The sequence below is a fragment of the Dacryopinax primogenitus genome (genome assembly GCF_000292625.1).
Source record: "Dacryopinax primogenitus strain DJM-731 SS1 chromosome Unknown DACRYscaffold_18, whole genome shotgun sequence".
Lineage (NCBI taxonomy): Eukaryota > Fungi > Basidiomycota > Dacrymycetes > Dacrymycetales > Dacrymycetaceae > Dacryopinax > Dacryopinax primogenitus.
In genome coordinates, this window is record NW_024467215.1 from 505748 (window position 1) to 522997 (window position 17250).

General features: G+C 53.2%; 6 protein-coding genes across 6 annotated transcripts; 5 read left to right on the top strand and 1 right to left on the bottom strand.

Annotated features, from left to right (window-relative positions):
* The first annotated feature begins 766 nt into the window (after nt 1-766).
* DACRYDRAFT_24308 (uncharacterized protein) lies at nt 767-1815 on the top strand. The gene is made up of 2 exons (XM_040773635.1): nt 767-1253; nt 1300-1815. The coding sequence occupies exons 1-2, from the start codon at nt 801-803 to the stop codon at nt 1666-1668; spliced, it is 822 nt and encodes a 273-aa protein (XP_040625631.1). The 5' UTR covers nt 767-800; the 3' UTR covers nt 1669-1815.
* A 371-nt stretch (nt 1816-2186) lies between these two features.
* DACRYDRAFT_118526 (uncharacterized protein) lies at nt 2187-3153 on the top strand (the record flags this gene model as incomplete). The annotated part of the gene is made up of 2 exons (XM_040770594.1): nt 2187-2729; nt 2785-3153. Exons 1-2 carry the CDS (start codon nt 2217-2219, stop codon nt 3151-3153), a joined length of 882 nt encoding a protein of 293 aa, XP_040625632.1. The 5' UTR covers nt 2187-2216.
* Nucleotides 3154-4031: 878 nt separating this feature from the next.
* On the top strand, nt 4032-5089 carry DACRYDRAFT_24309 (uncharacterized protein). The gene is made up of 2 exons (XM_040773636.1): nt 4032-4464; nt 4512-5089. Exons 1-2 carry the CDS (start codon nt 4321-4323, stop codon nt 4836-4838), a joined length of 471 nt encoding a protein of 156 aa, XP_040625633.1. The 5' UTR covers nt 4032-4320; the 3' UTR covers nt 4839-5089.
* A 3747-nt stretch (nt 5090-8836) lies between these two features.
* On the top strand, nt 8837-10328 carry DACRYDRAFT_24310 (uncharacterized protein). Its single transcript, XM_040773637.1, has 2 exons — nt 8837-9794; nt 9850-10328. Exon 1 carries the CDS (start codon nt 8875-8877, stop codon nt 9544-9546), a length of 672 nt encoding a protein of 223 aa, XP_040625634.1. The 5' UTR covers nt 8837-8874; the 3' UTR covers nt 9547-9794; nt 9850-10328.
* A 1278-nt stretch (nt 10329-11606) lies between these two features.
* Nucleotides 11607-13969, bottom strand: DACRYDRAFT_118528 (uncharacterized protein; the record flags this gene model as incomplete). The annotated part of the gene is made up of 12 exons (XM_040770595.1): nt 11607-11930; nt 11985-12659; nt 12711-12741; nt 12787-12910; nt 12958-13163; nt 13213-13344; nt 13393-13457; nt 13499-13512; nt 13566-13603; nt 13655-13751; nt 13798-13839; nt 13892-13969. 9 exons carry the CDS (start codon nt 13967-13969, stop codon nt 12833-12835), a joined length of 750 nt encoding a protein of 249 aa, XP_040625635.1. The 3' UTR covers nt 11607-11930; nt 11985-12659; nt 12711-12741; nt 12787-12832.
* Nucleotides 13970-14756: 787 nt separating this feature from the next.
* DACRYDRAFT_83267 (Sec1-like protein) lies at nt 14757-17058 on the top strand (the record flags this gene model as incomplete). Its single annotated transcript, XM_040776620.1, has 5 exons — nt 14757-15042; nt 15098-15972; nt 16023-16181; nt 16233-16671; nt 16799-17058. 5 exons carry the CDS (start codon nt 14757-14759, stop codon nt 17056-17058), a joined length of 2019 nt encoding a protein of 672 aa, XP_040625636.1.
* Nucleotides 17059-17250: the final 192 nt, after the last annotated feature.

Here is a 17250-nt window from a genome sequence, read left to right on the forward strand (position 1 = left end):
TTGTAAAGATCATTGATCGCATCCGTAAATCGTCACACGTAGGTAATGGATAGAGAATGACGGGATCCGGAGAGATGTGCACAGCTAATAGGTTGGTGCCATGGTTCTCGTGGCTGGGCAGATCTTGTGAATGTGTTGCTGGGTACTATATATAGACTGAGTCGCATCGCATTCGTGGTTTGCAGCGGTGCAGGTACGGGAGAATGAACAATACAACTGATGAGGATGTCTGTCTGCGGAAGACCAGTTCTTAGCATTATCGCCCAGTTGATGTTCCTCCATCCGGCACATGATCGGCATCATCCCGCAGATGCAAATCCGATGCCAGACCCTGAAACCCTGAGACACGCCCCTGCTGAGGTAAATAACCTCTGGTTCCGTTTTCCATGAGTTCTTTCCTCATGGCCTGGAGGCAGACAACAATCATTGGGGGCGAAAGGCCGTGGCGGCAAGGGCGGGCAAAGGAAGGTCGCGGGAAACCTGGGAGGAGATGGAAGGCTGGTTTCATGGTCTTGTTGCAAGGGGATTTATTGATATCAGAAGGTGAACTGCATTGCAATCGTGGGATAATTGACGAGACAATTACAGAGTGAGGCATTGCAATAAAGGGCGGAAACTGTGTGAGGCGTTTTGATTGTCACGAGGAAGATGAATGAGGCTGAGAATCGGAAATTCGGAGAGAAGGTCAATGCGATGGTCTGCGGTGGAAAAGTACAAAAGGGCTGCCTGCTCAGGGCGACAACTCATCAAGCGCCCTTCGACCTCCTTCGTTCCCTACCACCATCTTACTACTGTCAACGATGCGCTCCTTCTTTGCACTCCTCCTGCTCGCCCTCCCCCTCCTGGCAGCAGCTACCACTCCCCTGCAGGGCGCAGCCTCCCGCTCCATCTCCCGCAAAGCCAACGTCCACCCCCTCGCACGCTCTCTCGTAGGACGGCAACTCACCGCCTGTGCCTCATCCTGCTCATCAACCTCCGACCTCAGCGCCCTCGGCGCGCTCGCATCATGCAGCTCCTCGGATATAAACTGTGTGTGCACGAACGCTGAGCAGCTGTCTTCCACCTGCCTCTCCTGCGTCCTCACCGCTGAGAACCTCTCCCCATCCGATCTCGCAACTGCTTGCGCTGGGGGTGGCTCAAGTGGGACATCCGCCGCTACTACTGGAGCCAGCAGCCCCACATCGAGCAGCAGCGTAGGGTGCGCGACGGAGTGCAGCGCTGCGTCTGATCAAAATGGCTTGACAGTGATCACCGTGCGCCTCAATCTCACACTCTAGATTCCCAACTCACATCCCGTAGAACTGCGCATCCACCGACAATGCCTGCGTCTGCAACGCCGCCGGAACGCTCTCCACCACCTGCCTCGACTGCACCCTCGCGGCAGCTAACATCACTCCCGACCAATGGACAGCCGACTGCTCCGCGATCAGCGCCAGCTCTGCGGCTACGCAGACTTCCACCACGGGGAGCAGTGTCACCCTTGGTGGGCAGGCGCCTACCACTGCAACCCAGTCAACGACCTCTACCAGCACCACTTCGACCACAAGCAGCACGACGACCACCTCTAGCGCAGCTGCTACTACTACTGCAACTCATTCTGGTGCGGGCAAGGTCGTCGTTGAGGGGCTCGTGGGCCTCGTGTTCGCAGCGATGATCGCTGTCGCATAAGCGCATCTCAGATGGGGAACAAGTGGATGTGCTTATGAACCTCGAAAAAGATCGTTGTTGTTTCTATTGTTCCCCCTTCATCTATTGTTGTTGGTAAAATTGGACTATTATTGTTCGCCCTGAGGCGCTTATCCTCATTGTCGTGCCCACGAAGGATGTTCAAATCACACTCCATCCGGGAAAAGCGCGGGGATGGCATTAAGAATTTTGAGGATCGGGCAATGCATCAGGACATCTGTGACCATCTGACGACCATGACTCTGGATATTATTCAGCTTCCCTCAATATCGCCATCATCTATATTAATCTCCTTTTTCCGGGTCCATTCATTTCCCCACGCGCTACACGACGAACGCATGGTTACGGCACCCCTTCGTGGGACAGGCAGGGGCAGGGACCGCAGCTCTCGTGCAGGAGATAGACGCCGGGACATGGATGGGGATGTTCAAATCCGGTATAAGTATGCGTTGGAGGAGGAGGAGAGCGGGTCCTGCAGGAACGACTAACGACAAGTAACGATCAACGACAAGGTGGCCAAGTAACGAGCGATGCGTCTTTTCCTCCTCCTGCTCGCGGTCGTCCTCCCAGCGCTAGCCAGTACCAAACTGCAACGCGCTGCCCAGCTCTCGCGTTCCCCGCTCCCCCTGCCCATCCCCGAACCGCTCCTCCGGACGCACAACCACGCCCGCCAAATCAGCTCCTGTGGTGTGAACTGTACCTCTACCTCCGCGTGCGTGCCCGTATGTTCCAGCCCATCGGACGTAGCGACCATCAACGCTACCTCCATGTGCGGGTCGGCGGACGCACAGTGTCTCTGCACAGGGGGGGATGCGCTCACCTACTCGTGTCTGCAGTGTCTTCTCCAGAGCGAGGATATTACTCCGGAGCAGTGGGATGCCGTGTGTGCGGCGTATATGCCCGGTGGGACGACGACTAAGGGAGCAACGACGGCGATCGCGACGGCTACGGCGGGCGCAGCGCAGGGGACTGCAAGTGCAGGGACAGCATGCGTCAGTGCATGCTCGAGCTCGTCAGACCAAGTCGGGTTAGCACAGATCATCGTGCGTCCTTCCTCTCTGCGTTCACCTGTCACGCTAAACTGTTTACGCTTGCTAGGACTGCCCAACAGGGAGCACGACCTGTATTTGTCAGGCATCGTACACGTTCAGCAACGCCTGCCTAACGTGTACACTGCAGGCGACGGGTATCTCCCCCGCTCAATGGGCGAACGACTGTCAAATCGCTACGGGGCTCGGGATAGGAGGCACGAGTACGAGTACGACTAAGTTAGTAGCTGCTACGGCTACGGGGGCAGGGGGGACGCGTATCACTAGCGGCGGGAGTGGGGATGGGAGCACGAGTGGGAGTAGTACAGCGACCTTGCCAACCGGGGGAACGAGCAGCGCGGGCAGTAGGATGGCTGGCGATGGGCTGGGGCTGCTCTTCCTCGGAGGGCTGGGGCTGGGACTGGGACTGCTAGCTTGAGCAAGGTAGATGGTGGACGAGTGGATGGGGATTTTCTTCCAGTCTAGCAGGTCTGTTTGGGCGGGACTGGGGGATATAGTTTCATCGCATCTGGTGGTAGACAGATGAGAATTTCCTTCTATTTTGGACTGAGTATTAGGGCGTCGAGCAGAAGCTCAAGAGCGACAGACACGGGCAGATTTGGTAATGGATGCATTATGATTCTTTGCTGGTAGCCGATAGGGCAATGTGGGGAAATGCGTCGAGAGATGGTCAGTCTGAGGCTTACTTACCTTGGGATATGTCTAAGGAACTTTGCCAGTACTGAGAGATGGATGTGCTGGGTCCTATATCCCTCAGGGGCCTTTACATGTATGCGTATATGTAAAGTAGAGCTATTTCGCATTAATGTCTTCAAGTGAAATTGTTCCGTTATTTCCGAGAACAACTTGGCGTCGAGTTGTGAGGTGTTCTTGTAATGCCCAGCAGATCACGTGCATTGAATGTTAGAAGGCTCCTCTACCGGAAAAGGAAGTTCAGCCTTCCTCTGTTGCTGTTCCTGTTCCTGCCGAAGCGGACAAAGACAAGAAAGCACGAAAAGAACAATTGTAGAGGAAGACCCTGCCCAGGCAGGCTGGATGAGAATGGCCAATCATCGACGAGCCTGTGTGGAATGCACGTGCGGTGGCTGGTGACGCAGCGGAGGCAAGTTGTTTTTTTGCCGATCGGGATCGGCCCCGTTGTGTCGGCGTACGTGGTGACGTTGCTGATGATGTGATGCAGGTTGGGTGATGTTGACTGGGCTGGGATGCCGGTTGTTTCGGGAGTGTGCAAGGTGCGTGCAGTGCAGGCGGTAGGTGGGAGAAAAGATAGATGAAGATGGCGAGCGTTAAGAGGGGAGAGAAGGGCGAGGAAAGGAAGGGTGAATGGTGAACCCGCGGCTGTTGTTGGGCGGCTGGAAGAGAAAGAGGAAGGAAGAGGGGGTGCGAGAGGGTCGGATGAACGGAGAGGGTGCGTGGTTGCCCGTGCGGATCGGGGCATGGCGACGGTACTGAAGAGAGCGTCTATAAGATGAGTATATGCGCTCATTTCACTCTATCTTCAAGTTACACTCTCACTCCGCACCTCCATCACCTCCCTCTCACATACCCCCCAACCTCCATTCCCTCCGATCACACCAGCCCACCAATGCACTTCTCACTCGCTCTCTTCCTCCTTCCCCACCTCGCCGTCGCCTCACCCATCTCACACCCCGACGCCCGCCAGGCCTCCTCAGCATGCAGCTGGCAATGTTCTCTCTCATCCGACACCGCACCAGTATCGCAGCTAGCCGTGCGTCCCCCCTCTCCTCCTCACAAGCCAAAACTAATCCTTTCTAGGCCTGCACATCCACCTCCGCTTCCTGTATCTGCGCACCCCTCGCTGCCCTCTCCCCAACCTGCCTCACCTGCCACCTCACCGCCCTCTCTCTGACATACGACAACTACCTGACGACCTGTGTCTACCCCTCAGACAGCCTCGCCTCCGTCGCCTCTACCGCCACCGCCAAGATCACAGGGACAGGGAACGTCGTCCTCGGCGCGAACGTGACGAGCGGCTCCTCCGAGCCGACAAGTCTGGCAAAAAGCGGCGCGCAGAGCGTACGGCCTGCTGTGGCACTGGGTGCACTGGTCTTGGTGGGAGGTGCGATCGCGCTTCTGGCATGAGGAAATGGACTGCGGAGACAATGGACTGTATGCTAGACTCTCTCTTTCACCTGGTATCTTGCGGACAAACAAACCAAGGACTGTGCATCTTTATCTCTTACTCATCTGTTCACTCCCTCGCATTCTTCCTCTCACTCTCACGCAACCTCATCTCGGACTTTGCTACACTCACTCCCTCCCTCTCCCTCGTAGTCATACTCTCCCGATCTCTGCATACTGTACATACACCCCCATCATATTTTAGGTACATTCTACCATATAAATGCATGCACTAGATGGACTTGCAACTGACTGTGGATTTTTGGATACTGTAGCTATTTACAGCTTGCCGTCGCTCGGGATCTGTAAACCTCTCTGGAATTCTGCCCGGATCTAGGGTTCCTAAGGAACCCGAATTGTCGGAGGATGCGGTTTTCTGTTCCGGCACCAGCCGCTAGGCAACATATGTGCCCGGCGGATACCAACAATAATATTAATAGCCAGTTGTTTATTTTAGTGGTGCGCAGTTGTGTTACATCAGAATTCTTCGTTTGTCCGTTTCTTTGTTTCTTTCTCTCTCTTCCCCCCCCCCCCGCCCTTTATTTACCAGGCTGGTTATAAACAGCTGGCAGCAATAAATCCTGTTTCCTAAATGGGACTAAGCCACGCATGCCTTCATCAGAACCCTTGCTAATGTTCCGATGAAGAATTAATTCCTTTTTTTTTTAAAAAAAAAAATTCAACCTATGCGTTGGACCTCATCCCTGTGTACCTCAGTCTGCATCCAAAAGCTAGCAATCCGACTGTACCAGAAGTCGACCCCGAGCTGAGCTGCGTCAAAAGCCGAGGATGCCCGTCCTCCCTTCGAGGCGGGGGCATTCCAACCTCGTTTGGCTCGGAACGGGACAAGTATTCTACTCTTATTTTCCGAAGGTGCGGAATAATTTCCACTCTAACACTGCTTGCTCGTCCATGCCAAGCCTCCCCAGGACCTGGAGGAGAAGTATCTCCTTATCGAGAAGATCTCGATTGGCGCCCGATCCGCTGCTCTCAGGGTAGGTACCTCGCATCTTATTGCCATCGACGGACGGTGAGAAAAGATGAAAGGGAATTAAATGGAAATTTCCCTCACCTGTCAGTCGTGAAGGAACATGCTATTTTTTCCCGAAGGACATGCTTTAATTTCCCGGTCCCTGGCAAATCCGAACTTCTCGCTGCGGGGGCTTCGGACCAATGCCTTGATGCAGATTGGGGGGTTTCATGTGAACGCGGAGAATATGTCTGCGCGTGGAGTTGAGCACGTTTCACTTGACCTCGACGGTGGACAGGAGCGAAATAAATTACGATGTCCTCACATGAATATGCAGGGGCGTATCAGCGGTCTTCCTTTGAATGGGAAATATAAATTGGGCAATAGTGTGGTATAGCTGGGAAGTCTGTTTGAGGACATGTTGACGAGGGTAGGATTCCTATCCGAGGTGGCATGATTTCCCAAGACAGCAGGATGTTGACGTCCTGCCAATCCACTCCACCTTACGCTGATGCCAAGGACGAGGATGTAAATGAACATGAGAAAATGCAGATAGAGCAAGTGGCCATAAGAGCCAAGAGCGGGGGAGGAACAAGCTCAGGCAAACCCTCGCCCGTTACGAACATCACCAAGACCTTTGTAACGATACGCTAATGATCCTTACCCTCCCCATTCTGCTTAGCAGCGTCTTCGCGCTCAGCATCTCTCCGATCCTTGTCGAACGACAAAGTGGCACAGTTTGCCCCAACATGTGCGGGGCTTTCGACCTCGGTTTCCTCAACGAATTCGATTCTTGCCCACCGAACGAAGCCTCTTGCCTGTGCTTTGCCTCCACCTCCCTCTCCTCCAGTTGCTGGGGGTGCATATTGCAGGCATCCGGCGTCTCGGCCACACAATGGAGTCAGATGTGCAGCTTGTCCAATCCCACAGTGCCGTCTGTTGCACCATTGGCCACCAACACAAGTTCCGCCTGCGTCACAAGCTGCCTCGAGAATACAAACCTCATCGTATATGCCGAGTTAAATGTAAGCACCTTTCAGAGACTCCACGATCATCGAAAGTCCTAACATATTCGGTTATCCAGAGTTGCGGGTTTCAGAACTCCTGCATCTGTGCTGCCGCCCAGTTGAACAGCGACTGCCAAACTTGTGTGCTGACCCATATGGGTATTGGCGATGTGTCGGCGCTCAGCAGCATGTGCAGCTCAGGTTCCGCAGCCCCCGCTGGAGGAGCCGGACAGAGCAGCGGAGCAGGCACTGCAGCCAGCAGCGCGCCGACGACTTCACCATCAGGAGGCTCAACGACCAGCGGCGGAGCAAAGGCCTTGCCAATTGGTCATGCAGGGTTCGTGGGGATGATGTTGTTCAGCGTTGGGGTTCTGTTGTTGTGATCGCGGATCCGTCCAGCAGAATCCGGATCTCCAATTGCGATCTTGGAGTCTTCATTTGCTGGAGTTTCTCCTTTCTTTCTATGGTTGTACCCGTAACAGGAACCATGCATCCGGACTCCGTCTATAGGTCAAATTTTCTATGACGATTTCTCGAAGGTACCTCGAACATGTTGACGTAACTTGTTATGAAATCTATCGAAACTGCCTTGAAACACGAGATCTTTCCCCTAGGTAGAAAACGCAACTTGCGTCATCCAAGATAGCTCACGGTAAAAGATTGCCCAGCTTCTACCAAAGGACAGCTTTCTGCTCCACCGTAGTGTATCATTGTAGTGCCACTGCATGGGTATTGTTTACTGAGCGAATGTGGATGTTATTAAGGGGTTCCGAGTGAACACAGAAGGCTGGGGTTTTAAGCAAGAAATCAGGTTTTGACTCTATTTCTCGGTGAAAGCAAGGAAAGGCTCACCTGGGTATGAGAGCTATATGCTCATTTTGTTATTGGATCATCCTACCAATGTTAATGAATCTCTCTCCGTCACTTGCAAGCAAAGATACGCTTGATATGAGGCTAGCTTTAGTTTGAATCCAGAATGAACCAGACGGCCCACCCCCGGTATGTGACGCTCATGTGAAGTTTGGCCGGAGTTGTTCTCGGGTCATGGGCCAGGGCATAATTTAAGGATTTTGGAGAGGATGTTCGAAGTGATAATAGGAAATACCACATACTGGTATATTCTTAGGCGCCGAATGTCAAGCAGTGGGTCGAATTCGATGCCATGGGTTTGATTTACGTGGTAGGGGGGAGCTAGTTTTCTGGCACAAGGTGCCTTACGAAATTTGCCCCCAAGTTCTCTTGTTTCGACCCATTCTCCAGCTGTGGAACACGCCGTCAGTACATCGTTGCCTGAAAGAGTCTTATCGAGGATCTTGATAGACACCCTGTGCGCCTCTCTCAGGGTAAGTATCGCCTCACGAGTACCAAGACCGCTGGAAACCTTCACTGAAAGAATTTTCGAGGAGAAAGAAAGAAAACAACTGATTAGTTGGGGTTCAGCGCCTGTCAGGTTGAAACAGAATGGGCTGACATGCTATTGGTGTTGCACACAGTTTATGCGGTGAACCCTTGTAGTTCCGACTTCTTCGTTCGTGACACCTGCGGCGCTTCGGCTCACCTTCCCCAGACGGAAAAGGGGGAAGATGATACTAACTGGGAATCGGATGCTTGATATTTCTGCAGGAAATGCATGGGCATCTCTGCAAAAGTAGACCAAGTGGCCGGGTATGAATTGAAAGGGCGCAGAGGCAGTCCATGCACACGGTGTGCGGAGATAGGGTTTCTACCCGGGATGGCATGGATTCGGCCGGAGGCCGGGAGTCGAGTTACCGGCCAGATCTAGTAAAGGCACGGGACTGTCTTTAGAAGAATACAATGGACCGGAAAAGAAAAGAAAACCAGAAGGTTCCGACGAACTAGATTCCCATAAGAGTCAAGATATTGAGGGCAACAGACGGGCGCAAGCAGACCCTCCCCAAAGTTCACTCACTGCACTTCTTCCCCCACGACGGTATGCGTATCTTCCTCACTCTCCCCCTTCTGTCAGGCACTAGCCTCGCACCCAGCATCATCTCTGTGCATGTCAAGCGCCAGAGTTCCGCGCTTTGTTCCGACGTATGCTCAATCACCAGCGCTGGTGACCTTATCCAATTCGACTCTTGCTTGCCGAACGACGCCACTTGCCTCTGCTCCACAGCAGCCAACCTCTCCCCGAGCTGTTTCCAGTGTATCTTGCAGGATGCCGGAGTTTCGGAATCCCAGTGGAGTCAGACGTGTAATGCCGCAGCTCCCACGATTTCGGCGTTCCTACCGGCATCCACAAATGCAACGTCTGTCTGTGTCACACAGGATGTATCGAGGACCAAAATATGCCCGCATATGGCGTGTTGACCGTAAGCCCCCCTCAGCACTCTCCAGCGAACTGAGAGACCTGACGCATCCCGGTACACAGGCTTGCGGGTTTGAAAACTCATGCATCTGTGCCGCTACTCAGCTGACAAGCGGCTGCCAACTCTGCGTTCTGACACAGCTGGGAATGCACCTGGCACAACTCAACAGCATGTGCAACTCGTCGTCTTCCACCGCCTCGGGTGCAGGTCAGAGCACCAGTACGACCACGACGAGCGGCAGCGGGGCGACGATGACACCAGCAAGGGGTCAAACGACAAGCGACGGAACGAACGCCATGCCAGTTGGTCTCGTAGAAGTGGTGGGGATGATGCTTCTCGGAATGATCGCACTATTGGTGTAATTCCCAAAGCTTGGAGGGTATCTCTGCACAATGAAATTTGACTCTGGAATTGTGATATGGCCTTCCTCTTTCTCTTTTTTCTTCTGAGGCAGCTAGGTAGCTACGAAGAAGACTGTATCCGGGCTGTGTCTGTTGATCGAAATCTTTTCAAGTCTTGGAATGAGTCAAAGATATGGACACAGCATGCTTGAAACCATCGTGATTCCTCTCCCCATCAGCAACAATGACGGGTCACATTCTGGATGTTCCTGTAAAGCGGTTAGAAACGAGGCGCTAGGATCCTCCCCAAAAGGCATAGCTCACTATGACCAATCCAGCCTGACCAGAATAGCACCCCAGTCCAGACGCCAATAGAGATAAGACCAACCCGTAAGGGTCTCGAGTGGAAGTGTATTTCCAAGAGAGTGTTCCAGCTTCCATTCACTGCCGGAGAGCGTAGAAGTTACGTCAGACTGAAACAGAGCGTCAAGGAGTAGACGCTGGTGATTACGAAGACGACCCTTGCAAACCCGAGGTTGGGTTCCTTGCTTAAAGTGGTTGGGGATGCTCCGCCTTGCTATGGCGGTGTTCCGATAAAACCAGCCGAAAGGAGCGGAGGTGTCGGAGAAATTAGAAGAGGTCGGGTTCATGTTAGAAGTCGGATTTCCGCCCTGTGAGAACCGGAAGCGGCATCTCGGGTGCCGACGGTGGGCGTCTATCCGTGAGATGGCAGTCTGATTAACAGGAGGAGAACCTGCTTGAGTGATTGGGAAGCCGTCAAGCCGTTCGTCCATATAATTGACAAAAAAGGCGCTCCTTGGTATTATGTTCTCCAACCCCACGGCCAGAAACCGAAGATGCGCGTCTTTCGATCCTATCTTTCGCTGTGCTTGTGCGTGCGGCTTACAGCGTCAACCTCCAGCGTGCTTCCCTCATACAACGCCAAGCCACCTCCTCCTGTGTCTCCTCCTGCTCATCCGTGAACGATATCTCTGCCCTTTCCGAACTGCAAGAATGTCCCATCACGAACGTGAACTGCATCTGCGAAAGCACTGACCTCCTTTCCTCTGCCTGTGTGACATGTCTATTCTCCGCGAACGGAATCAGCCAGACCGACTACCTCTTACTCTGCCCGTCTAGCTTCACAAGCCCCACTGCACCTGCGGCGCTGCCAACAGCATCGACTGCCGCCAAGCTCGGCGGGGCATGTGTCGTAAGCTGCGGTTCTGAGCAGGATTTATTGGCATATACCGCCCTCTCCGTATGTCCGTGCCTCGTATTCGCGCGATTCCTGTTAACGGCCGTAACAGGAATGCTCCCAAGGTGATACAAGGTGCCAATGTGCCGCTCTCTCGGAATCGACCACGACCTGTATGACGTGCCTGCTATCCTCGCTAGGGATAACCCAGCCACAATTTGGAACTTTGTGTGGTTCGTCGGCAGGGAACAATAACACTGCATCGAGTGGTGGGCCTGGAGGAGGCGGTTCGGCAGGGAACAATAGCACTGCATCGAGCGGCGGGACTGGAGGAGGAGGAGGGTCGACCGGGAACAATAGCAGTGCACCAGATGGTGGGACTGGAGGAGGATCGAGTGGGAACAATAGCAACGGAGCGGGTGGTGGAACTGGCACTGGAGGAACTCCGGGAAACGCTTCCACTAACTCGGGTGGTTCGACAAGTCAAGCGAGTGGCACAAGGATGGGAACCATGTTGGGCGGTGTGGTTGGTGCATTTGCCTGCGTTGTTGTGGCCAACTTGATATGAAGCGAGTTATTTGAAAACATGTCAGCTTTCAACCTTGTACATGTACATCGACTTACGGTGGGAAATAATCACGTCGCATTTTCGTGTTACATGCATCGATCACCGTCGAGAACGCTGGAAATGCCATTGAGCCCGGGTCTACATGTGTGATGTCAACGTAATGAAGACGCGGGTCATCGGACAACCCACCAGCGAACATTAGACTTGCTGCCCTCTCATTCCGGGAGCATGCTCATCGCCGACCAGCAACAGCCTCAACAAACCCCTCAACTTGGTCCTCTCCCGATCTTCCCTCTTCCTCCTCTCTCAGCCTCTCCAGCTCCAGCTCCATCTCTCTTCTCTCCTCCTCCTCTCTCAATCTCTTCCTCACCTCCCGCTCGCTCAGCTTCAACGGCCCAACAGCATACTCGCACCTGCTCAAAACCTGAGGGCAGCACTCCAGCGTTTCGGGAAAACACAGCTCGTCGATACACGGTTCGGAGGGGCCGCAGCATGCGCAGCAGGGGAGGGGCTGACAGGAGGGAGCGGAGCATGTCAAAGGGAGGAGGAGGACGACGGGTAGGAAAGGTAAGAAATGCATCTTTACCGGGCTGGTGTCGAGGCAGTAGTGCGGGGAATATACCTGCCAAACAGTCGAAGGTCTTTATCCTCTTCTCTTCGACCGTTTGTCCCTTTCCCTGATATCCCTATCAGGCTAATTCGAAGCCCGTCCACATTCATCCCCCAGAAGCATTTACAGCGGCTCTTTCCCGAATAGGCCAGACTGCATAGGTTTATTTGTCCTCGTTGCCAGCGGGCGATGCGCGGGAAAAGAATGTATGAGGCACGATGCCGAAGTGCTCCTCTCTTGCCGGAGTGCGCAGTCAACGCACAATCGCACGACCTCGGGAGCAGTGTGCTACAGCCTTGTGGTCGTACTATACACGTATCAGAATTCCCTAGTACTACCTATACACGTCGATGTTGATAAGTATTAGAGTGTTATAAGTTAGGGGTGTTTATGCGCCCGACTAAGGCGAACAAACGTTCCGCGAGGGGGTTTGAAGAAGTGTGACGGAGAACGTGTGTGTCCCCGTCCCCGACTTCTTTCGTCGATCGCTTGGCAGGAGCAACCTTGGGAGACGACGGCCCTGGGCTGGCGTCTGCATTCGGCGCAAAATGTATGGTCGCGTGGTCGATATCCGGCGTCGTTGCTGGTGTGTTATGATCGCACCAGCATATTTGGCGACTCTCTGCCCTCATTCGGTCCCGTAAATCGTCCATCCTGAGTCGTCAGTCGCGTACGAGTCCGGCGGGGCGCTCGTCTTCCATGCTGAGAGGGAGCTCCAGTCCTCAGGCCGGGTGGCGTTCCGTACATTCAGATACATCCTGTAATGCGGTGTCAGGGATGTTCGCGACCGGTGCTAGGGTGGAGCGCACCGTGAGATCAGGGTTCAGAGTCCACATGATACTGGAAGATATTAGTTCGGGATAGTTGGGTTGAGGGAGAGCTTACTTTATCCCGATTAGGAATAGGTTCAACTGCCTTTGGTGAGACTGGATTAGGATCGGTGTGGTTGTTCACTCGCTGGGAACCGCGTGTATGCGATAATGTTCAGGAACTCGGCAGCAATCATAACCTGGCGCGACTCAGCATCCGTTTCCCAGCACTTCATATTGTACATACCACAAAATATCCCACAGCATCAAACAACAATACCCCGATAAGCGCTCTATGCGCGTTGATCGTCTTGGCATAGTGCCACGTCTTGCGCGCTACGAGATAGAAGATGACGATGTCAAAGAGCATCATGAACAGGAAGACGATGAAGGGCCAGCTCTTGTGTTGAGTGAAGACACAGCCGTGGATCTCGTCGATGTAGAACATGTCGTCTGGCAAAGGGATGAGTATGAATCAGCTGATGGGGAGGGAGTTGCGCACTGCTAACCCCGATGACTCCAAAGGCCCCGGCGATCACAGAGCCCAATAATTCTAGGGCTAGTAAGAACGACAGCATGATCAACATTCCCTTATGTCGATTGTATAGAGCGTAGACGCTCAGCAGCATCAGGGCTATGAAGGGTCAGTACGCTGGTTTTGTAGGAGCGAGGATAACCTCACCGGCTCCGATCCCGTTGACGGATATGCCCTCAAGGGTTAGGGATGGGAGAAAGAATTCGTAGGAGCTGCACATCCGGTGAATCAATGCTCTAATGCGATGGTGTACAATTGATACCACAACTCCGTCACGGATCAGAGGCTGTCGTTGATCTTATCTGGTCAAATTTACTCACGTTAGGATCCGTCGGAGGGGTCATGAGTCCAGACATCACTGTTCCCGGTCAGCATGGCCACAGAGGAGTCAGGAAGGAAACACACTTACTGTAAACAGTAAAAATATACGTGCATGGCGTTATGTATCGATTCCATAGAAAGAGGACTTTGACGAGCGATAATGGCGCTGGCCAAACGAGGTTGACCTACGGAGTGTCAGGAGCGTCCCGGTCGGTCGAAGAACAGGTTTACTTCGACATCGAGTGTCAATAGGTGATCATACAACATCAAGCACTGAGCTTGCAAGTCAACAGGACGCATCAGCAAGGGCATGAACGGTGCGTACAAAGGCAGCAATCGCAACATAGTTCTGTCCACGGAGTGTAACAATGTCGCGGGCCGACCACTCGATTGTGGTGGACATATCCAAACCTTCAACCACAAACTTGTGGGAGACCCAGATGCATGTAAGAACCGAGGCGATGCTTGCCCATGTCACAAATTTGTGATGATATAATATCACCGGGTGGGTATTTATTGCGCCAGTCCAGGTCTGCTCAGGCCTCCTGGAATGCGTCAGCCTATTCAGTTAATGCCTCCGTGTGGGTGAAAAATCCAGTCCAGACGTGTCCAGACGAGGATAGTTCGTTAAACCTACCTGCTCTACGCTAGGAAAGATGCACCCGGAACGCGGTGAATGATTGTGGTTGTGAGATTCCGACTGCGACAGTCGCCAAGCCGCTAACGCTATATGGTCATCTCTCCCAGCAACATCAGTCATTGTTGACCAGGTGCCATATGGACGCTCATAACGAGAGTGTACGTTGCGTGAATTGGATGGCGGTTTTGGTGGTTGAACAAATATTGAGCTTCCGTGGTGGTGCGATAATGAGACCGGCGCTGTGACAGGTTCGTTAAGCCTCCATATATTGAATGTTATTGTCCGAATGACCTACTTTAAATGCGCTGGGTTGAATAGACGTCATTGATGACGGTTTGTTCATTCTTCCATATGACCGGTAAAGCGCAATATTAACCATGCAGGTGATTTGAGTCGACAACCGGTGAGAGAGACGCGAAGCAAGGGCGACGTGTGGCTCCTGGTGGGAATCACGCGTCGCTGGTGTCAAGGGTCGTCCGTACCTGGTCTCCTAAACTATTGATCTCTCTACATTATTGGCTGGTCATCACGCATCTGATACGAGCACGATATGGACGTCGTCTATGCGGTGAACTTCTACGTTGACAAGATCGTATCATCCCCGACATCTATGAAGGCGTTGCTGTTGGACCAGCACACAACTCCGATCATCTCCCTTGCTGCGACACAGTCGAGCCTCCTTGCGAATCATGTTTATCTTACGGACAGGGTGGATAATACGAGGAGAGAGAGGATGCCACATCTGCAGTGTGTCGTATTTGTTAGGCCGACAGAAGAGAGTTTGGAATGGGTAGGGAAGGAGCTCGAGGAGCCAAGATATGGTGGTTACTACCTGTGTATGCACCTCGCAATATCACTAGCATTTATGTACAATCCACTGAATTAACGCAGATTTCAGCAATACCCTCACCAAGACTGCCATTGAGCGCCTAGCTTCTCAGGATACCTACGAGCTCGTACATGAAGTTCAAGAACACTTCGCAGATTACTTACCCGTACTACCCTATCTGTTTTCACTCAACTATACCCCATCCCCACCATCCAACTTCCCGCTGTACACCCTCTCCTCCTCCTCCCTCCCGTCATCAACGACCCCCGGTCACCTCACCCTCACTTCCCAAGCACTGCAACACCATCTTTCCACTCTCTCCGCTCTTCTCCTTAGCCTGAAAAAGAAACCGACGATGATCCGACACGAGCGTTCGTCGACCGTATCTCGCGCCTTGGCGGTAGCGATGCGCAGTCACCTGGCCGCTGAACAACAGCTGTTCGACTTCCGAGCCTCTGCAGGCACCTGCGTCCTGCTCATCCTCGACCGACTGGAAGATCCGGTCACGCCTCTGCTCATGCAGTGGACATATCAAGCGATGGTCCACGAACTCCTCGGGATACATAATGGCCGTGTGGACATGAGCGCTTCTCCAAGTGTCAATCCCCAGATGCGGGAGGTGATGCTGACCCCGCAGATGGACCCGTTCCTCGCTCAGCACCTCCACACCCCCTTCGGCGACCTAAGCGTCAGCCTCCAAGCGCACGTAACGCAATACAGCCAAAAACATGCGAGCGCGCATAAGCTGGACTCTGTAGAGGATATGAAGAGGTTCGTCGAGGAATACCCTGAGTTTAGGAGGATGGGAGGGAATGTGAGTAAGCATGTGGAGCTGGTGGGGGAGATGAGCAGGCTGGTGGGGAAGGACAACTGCTTGGAGAGCTCGGAGGTCGAGCAGGAGATCGTTGCGGGTGGAAGCCATGCGGAGGATTGGAGAGTGCGTGATATTCCTTGACCCGAGTTTCGGTGTGCTAAACTTTTGTGCAGAATGTTCAGCGAATAATACAAAACCCTAATATCCCTTCGGCAGAGAAGTTGCGCTTATCAATGCTATATGCACTCCGGCATCAGACGAACCCTCAATCATCTATCTCTTCACTCCCCGCCCTCTTGTCACAAGCAGGAGTTCCTGCTTCTGATGCCACAGTACGTTTAATTCTGCTTCGTCATCTTTCTTATCTAATTACTCCTCGACAGCTTATATCTACATTGCTCACCCTGTCTGGTTCCCAACGCCGTCAATCCGACTTATTCAACACTTCCTCCATTCTCGCCCGGGGCAAATCAGCGCTCAAAGCGCTCAAGGGAGCCGAAAACGTCTATACCCAGCATACGCCATTCCTCGCCCAGACGCTCGAGGCTATCGTCAAAGGGCGTTTGAGGGAACAGCAATACCCGTTCATCGAGGGGGGTGGTCCGAACGCGAGCTTACAGAGACCGCAGGACGTCATCGTCTTCTTTGTGGGTGGGACGACATATGAAGAGAGCAAGGTTGTGGCGCACATGAACGTGGAACTGCAGCAGCAGGCGGCATCACAGCCTGGCACTGGTGCTGGCACACGGATATTATTAGGCGGGAGTACGATCCACAATTCGAAAAGGTGCGTTTCAACTATGTTATTCTCGTATCCAGCGCGTAATGTCTCATGACAGCTTCCTTGATCTTCTTCGGATGTCCGCCCCTGAAGCTGCCTCACTTCCGAATCCAACATCATTCCCCGCAAATTCCTCGAATTCAACCCCAGCGCAAACTGGTTCTCCAGCGCTCAAATCCCCACCAGCATCCAATGCGCCTGCTCTGAACCTGCAACTGGGCACTCTGAACCTCAGCGTGGGCGGACCAGCTGGGACAGGACTTTACCGCGGCCCGTCGAACCAGAGCGGTGTGGGTATACAGCTCGACTCGGAGGGTCTGCGAGAAGGAGCGGGAAGGATTGGCGAGGGTGTAAGAGGGCTACTTGGGCGTGTGCGAGGTGGACTCGAGAGGGTCGCAAGCCCTGGATTTCGAGAATCTCAGGAATAGTGGATGAGGATTATACGGAGGGTGTTGTGTAGAATTAGGTTATTATTCTGTTGAAGGGTTGGAAGAATATCCCTGGGAGGCAAATATGCGAGGTCTTCCTCAAGTCGTTCTCTTCCAGACTGGGTGGCTATCGAAGCACATTCAAACATACCATGGTATCCGTTATCATTGATCATTCATACATCAGTCAAT

What these genes read in the sequence shown, in the direction of transcription:
- DACRYDRAFT_24308 (XM_040773635.1), top strand. Translation starts at nt 801, where the DNA reads ATGCGCTCCTTCTTTGCACTCCTCCTGCTCGCCCTCCCCCTCCTGGCA. An exon ending in ATGGCTTGACAGTGATCACC is followed by an intron (nt 1,254 to 1,299) that starts GTGCGCCTCAAT and finishes CACATCCCGTAG; the next exon opens with AACTGCGCATCCACCGACAA.
- DACRYDRAFT_24309 (XM_040773636.1), top strand. Translation starts at nt 4,321, where the DNA reads ATGCACTTCTCACTCGCTCTCTTCCTCCTTCCCCACCTCGCCGTCGCC. An exon ending in CACCAGTATCGCAGCTAGCC is followed by an intron (nt 4,465 to 4,511) that starts GTGCGTCCCCCC and finishes AATCCTTTCTAG; the next exon opens with GCCTGCACATCCACCTCCGC.
- DACRYDRAFT_24310 (XM_040773637.1), top strand. Translation starts at nt 8,875, where the DNA reads ATGTCAAGCGCCAGAGTTCCGCGCTTTGTTCCGACGTATGCTCAATCA.